Source organism: Rutidosis leptorrhynchoides, chromosome 7 (genome assembly GCF_046630445.1).
Source record: "Rutidosis leptorrhynchoides isolate AG116_Rl617_1_P2 chromosome 7, CSIRO_AGI_Rlap_v1, whole genome shotgun sequence".
NCBI lineage: Eukaryota > Viridiplantae > Streptophyta > Magnoliopsida > Asterales > Asteraceae > Rutidosis > Rutidosis leptorrhynchoides.
The window spans coordinates 5,892,971-5,900,629 of NC_092339.1; the positions used below are offsets into that span (position 1 = coordinate 5,892,971).

Below are 7,659 nucleotides of genomic sequence, written 5' to 3' on the forward strand. Positions count from 1 at the left end.
CGATATTTATAACAAATTTTCGGGTTATCAATTCTGCAAATCAAGGCCCCTCTTGTACAGTATCTTGGCTATGTGGTTATTCCTTCCTACCTTTAACAGACTATAATGCGTATGCTCAAGTGATCCATGCCAAAATTTTCCCTGGATCACCTCATATTCCTCATGTAGTAACATTGGAACTTCTGCATGATTTACCTCAATATAATCACGCTGGCCTGGCATCATTATATTGTACTAAATCGTACGTTCATTCCAATATCATTCCATATGGTCAATGTAACGTGATCACTTCCAGTTATACTCAATTTCATCTAACAGTGCTTTATCTATGCCATCTCAAAACAAAATCTACATAATTAATCTCACAGTTCCTCGATGTGGGTGCGTAGGTTCCGTAGGCCGTGCATCAATGCCTAAATGTCCCGAAATTTCTTCAAAATGTTCGGGTTCATGTAATGTCGTTAGGTTCCTTTCTAAAAATTCAATCTAGGTCTCGTGTCGAGTCGTATGCGTAACAAGTAGTAACATGATGTGTTTTGAGGTGACTCCCAAGTCTTTGGGTATGGCTGAGCATCAGTAGAAGACACTATGACCTTGTTAAAGGGGATGCCTTCCTGACTTCTCCAATGTCTAGGAGTGTTAGGGACCTAAGTCCAGAAGTGTCGTTAGATCGTCGAGTAGTGGTGAAGAATAAAGGAGATAAGTGACGGTCATGAAAACGCATGGGATACAAATCAACTTGCGGAAACTGAATATCCTTCCAATGTTCCTACGATGTGCGTGGCTAATTAGGGTGAGCTCGGGGTGCGGTCATTCCGACAAGTCCTCACATATCTCCTCTTCCGAGGATAAACTTTAGTGGGCATGTAATCCGAGGGGTACTCCTCCTTGGTTGCGTGAAGTAATGTTTCGATCTCTGGAACGATTGAACGGTAGCAACAGGGGATTACAATACTAGTCCTCAGGGTTAGACGAGTGGGAAGAGGATAAAAAAAAATCTGAACTAGGAAAGATAAATTCTCCAAGTCGGTACAGCGAATAACAGGCATGTAGCAAGAGCGAAATCAGGCATAATAACTACCGCAGCCTAGATTGTCTACAACAGTACATAGCATGGCAGTAATAACAGTATCATACCGAAGTAACATGCTAAAAGCAGATGGTAGCATGCAGTAGCGAGAGTAAGCAAAATCATACAGCGAGTTTACATAGCAGTAAAAGGAAATGGTAGCATGCAGTAAGCTCCGCAGAAACAAGTAAACTAGCAAGTTGTAGATTAGTCCTATTAGCGGATCCTACTCGACTCGGTCAAGACTCACTAATGCAACCTAATTCCCTACAACTAATGCTCTGATACCAAATGTGACGCCCCGTACAAAACCATCGTGTACGGATCATCAACAACAGGATCATTACAAGGTCATACACTATATGCTGTTTGAAAACCAGTTTTGCATTCATGAAAATATAGCGTTTTACAAAAGATAACGTGCTTCCTATGAATAGAAGCATAAACATAAGTATGTGACCCAAAGGTCATTACAAAGCCATTGTTTGAAAATAACGTAAATTATGAATGCAAAATAAAAGTTCCATGATTGAGACATCTCTAAGTAATGCAGCGGATGTCTAACACAACAAGTCTGTAACACCAAGACAGCAATTCTAACAGCGAAAGCAACAACGTTTAAGCACCTGAGAAATACATGCTTAAAAAGTCAACACGAATGTTGGTGAGCTATAGTTTGTTCGTAATCAGTAATGTAATGTAGGCCACAAGATTTCAGTGCTTCAACCAGCAGTTTAAATCAGTAATTCAAATCAGTATGATAAAGTATATGTTCAACCGTGGGCACTTGGTAACTAACTTAACGTAAATAACACCCCCTAAAAGTATACTTGGCGAGTGCGTATGTTTACGAAGTATTAAACACCCGTTAAATGCTAGCGCGACTAGCTCGAGTGGGGATGTCAAACCCTATGGATCCATATCTAAGATTCGCGTTCACCGGTTCAAAGACCAATGACTAAACGTTACCGAGCTAAGGGGAAAGTTTATGCCGTTGTATAACCCACACATATATAAAGTTTAAGTACTCGTGCCTAGTATGTAAAACATAAAATGCGCATGTATTCTCAGTTCCCAAAATAGTTAAAGTAAAAAGTGATGCTATAACTCACAGTGAAAAGTAGTAAAGAGTATTCGGGAAAGTAAGCAAGTAGTTTGTCCGAAAGGTCCTCAACCTAAGTCAAAAGTTACTAAGTCAGTAAATCGTTCCCAAAGGTTTAAAAGTATGTAAATTAGGTCTTAAGTATCATCATCATTCATCATCAAACAAAAATTGTAAAGTAAGTTTTCAATCAAGTATAGAGATCGAAACAAAAGCTGACTTTGATCAGCTGCTACGACCTCTACGTAAATCGAAAAGACGCGTACTCAGTGGCTATGGCTCCGTATGTGAGTCCACTAGTTTCTGACCAAAATTCAGAACCAAAAATCGTCTTCATTTGACCGTGGCGACGGTTTAAGTGCGAGTAGGTCAGAAATTTCAGCACAACGTTACAAAGGTGTAGTGACTTTCGGAAGGCTATAAATCCTAAACCGTAAATCGAATTAAGACGAGTCTTAAACAAAAAGTCATCTACTCGAACTGAAAAATCTGGAAATTAACTTTTCCAGTAGCCCAGGTTATTGAGCAGTTCCCAAAAACAGTAAAAAAGGTGTTCCGGTGGGTTCTTGGTGCTTGATGCGCATCACGGTTCTCATCCTTGATGCTTGTAGCTTCAAGTGTACAACTCGTTGACGTGTTTGCATCATCTTAACCAAGGTTTGACTATCATAACACTTGTGTATGTCTAAGATAAGTAGCACAACTCATTTAAGGGTTGTATGTAGGTTGATGAACCAAAGTTACATCAAGATCTTAGATCCGACACATACATGAGTTCTAATAGTAATATTAAGCTATAAACTTGAAAGTAAACTAAATAAACAAGATCTTAAGTTGTAGAACTTAGATCTTAGTTAGATCTTAAAGATCCTAGACTAGAAAGTCTAGATCTAGTGTTCTTAAGTTAAATCCTAAGTTATAAGACTTGGATCCTTACTTTAATAAAACCATAAGTTATGAAACTTAGATTTTCATCTTGTAAAATGTATATAAGCTTATAAGCACTTGTTTACAACAAAATTGGATGACCATAAGTTATAGAAACTTAGATCTAACATAAGTGTATGAAGTTGTAACTAGAAAGTTATACTTCCATGTTCTTGAACTTACAAAGTTTAATTTTATTTTCAAGAAATATGAGATCAAGTTTAACTAGTAATACTTGACCAAAGTAATAATTAAAATACTTACAAAAGAAAGAAATAAACTAAAGTTACAAGTATTATGTTCATGTTTGTTTCATACTTAAGAAGATTCAAGTCAGGCTTGGATCTTAAGAAAACAAACTTTAAGTCTACAAAATATGAACACAAGTAAGCTCTCAAGGCTTATGAGTTTTAGATCTTTAAAACATTTAAGTGTAGAACCATAAGTTATAGAAACTTATATCATTGTTCTTGGTTCTTCATCAAACAAAGATGAGAGTAACAAGATTACATGAAGATACAAACTAACAAGTTTGATCTTTTAACAACAAACAACAACTAGTAACAAGTAAATGATGATGAACTTGATGATTTTTAAAGGAAAAAAAGAAAGAAAATAAACATGTTACTTACAATTTTAGAGAGAAAGTTGAGAGAAAGATAAAGTAGTGTATGTATGTGTGTGTAAATGAAGTAGTAACTAGCAATATAAGTATATATAAAAAAAAAAAAAAATGAACTCCCTCCCCACCCATGAGGCTTACGGTTTTGATGACCAAAGGGGAAGTCAAATTTGCAACTTTCTAGCATGAGGTGAAGGTGTAAGTTTAGAATGGTATTAAAGTTAAATGTATGGGAAATAGTTCTAGCATGCTTGTAAGATTTTGTCTCCAACTTAAGATAATTAATCCATATTTATCATTAATAAAACACTAGCTTAAAAGTGGGCTTACTAGTCCATTAAGAAAGTAGGGTGGGCTTCCAAGTCTATGTCCATTAATAAAGGCCCAAGTTCAAGTATGTATGCAACAATTAAATAAATAAAGCCCAAGTAATTAACTACTAACATTAGTTAATTAAAAATGATTAATAAAAAAAATTAATCATGAACGTAAATAATATCCGAAGTATTATTCGTGAAAAATGTGTGTCACAAAGATAAGTCGGGGCATGGAAAGTCAATTAAGGTGCTAAGTCCATTAAGGTAACTAGTAAGCATTAGTAAACACTAAGCTTAATTAAATAAGCCCTTAAGCCAAGTAATTGTTATAATAAATAACAATCAAGTTTACGCAGTCATAATATTCCAATTACAACAAAAGTTTAACGTGTACCAAGTACGTATTTCGTTTAAAACGATAAGTGACATCAACGGTCGTAAAAGCATTCGAGGATCAAGTTAAGTGATTACACACTTAATAGCACGTTGTAAGATATTAACGAAAGTAATTAACCATAATTAAAGATCCCAGAGCATAAGCTAGCTCAGTACGCACAAATACGCAGTTTCGTGAAAGCACAAAAGCAAGTCAAAAAAGCCGGGCCGTTACAGTTAACCATCCGGAAGACTATCATGTTGATGTTTCAGGTGAAAATCAAGGAGACTCGATAAGCCTCTCGCAAGACTTTGAAGAAGAGTTGTTCGGGAACGTAACGATGCCGTGTCAATGGGACGAGATAAGGCAAAGAAAGCACAAAAGGCTACGGGTTTTTCGGACGCGGGAGCGTCTTCTCGTGGGAATAGTTCGAATTCTTCAAGGGTCGACGATTTTATGGATAGAATGGAAGTGGTGGCTTCAAAAAAGACAGAGTCGCTTGACAACTTCAATGAGTATGTTGGTATGCAAACCGCGCTAACACATATTGATTTGTTGTGGAGATCGTCGGCCACAATGGAAGACCCAGAAGACGTGGTACGTCTTCAAAATCTAAAAAAATATGTTCGTAGCAAGATGGCGGAATACAACTTCCCTTCCGAATGAGTAAAATTAAGTTCAAGGCGTTTACGTCTTTATTTTAGGAATTTAATAAATGTCATTTTCTTTTTTTAGTATTTTTAATAATGTATTTTATTTGTAGTAATGGTATTAATTTAAATGCGTTTTTTTTAAATTTATTAAATGTGTAATTTTTTTTTACATTTTTATTACATAAGTAAAAATAAAACAAATTGAAAAAGCAGAAAAAGAAAAATAAAATGCTATATCAGCATTCCACTCAAAGTGACACCAAAAAAGTAACACCACCACTACTCCACTCAAAAAAAAAACACGTCATAGTTATTCAAAAAATGTAAAAAGACAAGCGATACCACAAGAAACGCCTACAACTAATAAAATAAAAGTGGTCTAAAATAAATATTTGATGGTATAACATGTGCGTTTAATGTATCTAGTGGTCATCAGAATACGATTCCACGACCTTGTGATCCCCCATGGCTTCATTCACTATCCATTCCTAATTCATCTCATTAAAAAAAACTACTCCGTATTTATCATTTATCCTTTTGCCACCATCTCTCTTCTTTTTCTACACCGGTACTCGTAACCGTGATTCCGTTTTCTCTAAGTTTATGGCTTCCACTTGCATTAATAACATCACATATTCGCCGGAAACTTTTCCAGCCTGTTCTCCGCCACACTCCAAATGGCGTCTCACAGTCACCGGAGAAATGCCTCAACAAAAATCTTCCGATACAAACAACCTCTCAGATCTACCGGAGAAACCAGATCTAGAGAGTTCCGATATCGGTGATTTTGAGTTCCGACTATCAGATCCAGTCACCATGCTTCCGGCTGACGAACTCTTCTTCGACGGTAAACTATTTCCGCTCCATTTTCCGGTTGTACGTCACGAACCTATCTCTACTTCTATCGTTACCACTTCTTCGGAAGTTAGTTCGTTAGATCCGCCGGAACCTCGCCGGATTATCAACGGCGTATCCGTTGTTGATGCATTTTTATACTCTCCTAAAGCGCCGAAATGTTCAAGTAAATGGAAAGAGCTTTTAAATTTGAAAAAACTTTATCAAAACAGCAACAACAAAACGACGTCATCACCGTCTACCGGTAACGGTAATCGTAGCGGAGCTACTAAATCAATCAAACAGTTTCTCAACCGAAGCTCAAAATCGTCAAACGATTCGTCAGTTAACCTTCCGTTACTTAACGACACAGATAACGAACCTCCGTTAGTGACGTCACGTCACTCTTTATCGTCATCTTCATCAGGTCACGATCAGGAAGATATACCACGTTTATCTCTAGATTCTGATAAGCAATTGAAAGTAAACATGATGACAAACCCTAACCCTGGCAATCCTCCGCGGGTGAGGTTGGTGAAAACGAGAACATTATCAAATGACGGCTCAGTACCTGTACGTAGTGTATCTATAGACAGTCCTCGAATGAATTCATCTGGAAAAATAGTTTTCCACAGCTTAGATCGGAGTTCTAGTAGTCCTAGCACCTTTAATGGCGGTCCTAGATTCAAATATAAAGGAATGGAGAGATCGTATTCTGCTAACGTTAGAATAACTCCGGTTTTAAACGTTCCGATTTATTCAAAATCAGGCAATGTGTTCGGCCTTCCGTTATTTTCTTCATCATCTGCATTATCTCATAAGCAGGACGGTACGAGTGGTAGCAATAGAGGATCAAATAGGACTCAGCAGATTCATATCAAGAGTAAGACCGATCGATCATAGTTAATTAGTTTTTTATTACTCCTTACGTTGATTTGGATAATTTAGGGTGTAGATCTAGGATATGTTGTCGCATTTTCTCATGTTTTTAATGTGAATGTACATATTTTAGGCAATTTACCTTAGATTGCTAGTTTTTAAGTTTTAATTTTAATGGTCAAATCCAAATGTTGAATCTAACAAGTGAAAGGTGATGTTAGCTTTATTAGAATTAATTTTATTACTGTATATTTCTTGAGTAGCATAAATTGAATTATTTTTTAGCATCTTTATTACTCCGTATTTACAGTATATGTCTGTTAGGATATGGAAGAATGGGACAATAGCATGTTATTTCTGGTGTACGTTACAGTGATGAAGTATTATTAAAAGTACCCTTTATTTTATTTTATTTTATTTTATTTTGGGAATATTTCACTCTGCTCCCTACATGTTTCGTCTTATTGCAGATTGACACATTTTTAATTGCTAGGCTGGCTGGGTTAGTTCATTGATTCATTCAATGTCTCGAGTTGTATAATTTGTAAATTGTACAGCACTTGTTTAACTAACGAGTTGGTAACCATACAAGCTACTTATAGTTATGGAGTTTTATATTTATACGTATGATTTTAAACTTGTTTTAGTGCTAAATTTTGAAATTTCTAAAGTTCTACCAAATTTATGAATGGGTTTATTTGGAGTTTGTGAGTTAGAAGGGGACCACACAGTCACAAAGTACAGAAAAAAGGGGTTGTTTTTCGTCATGATGTATGGGGTATATGCTATGAAATGTGACTACACGGTATATAAAATTAATGTGTATCGTATACTGTATCAGATATAGGTCTAGCGATATCTAACAGATAGGATCCCAAAC

At 36.2% G+C, this 7,659-nt stretch overlaps 1 protein-coding gene across 1 annotated transcript; it reads left to right on the forward strand.

Annotated features, from left to right (window-relative positions):
- The first annotated feature begins 5,669 nt into the window (after positions 1-5,669).
- Positions 5,670-6,983, forward strand: LOC139857909 (uncharacterized). Its single transcript, XM_071846761.1, has one exon. It carries the CDS (start codon positions 5,670-5,672, stop codon positions 6,801-6,803), a length of 1,134 nt encoding a protein of 377 aa, XP_071702862.1. The 3' UTR covers positions 6,804-6,983.
- The last annotated feature ends 676 nt before the right edge of the window (positions 6,984-7,659 follow it).

What these genes read in the sequence shown, in the direction of transcription:
- LOC139857909 (XM_071846761.1), top strand. Translation starts at nt 5,670, where the DNA reads ATGGCTTCCACTTGCATTAATAACATCACATATTCGCCGGAAACTTTT.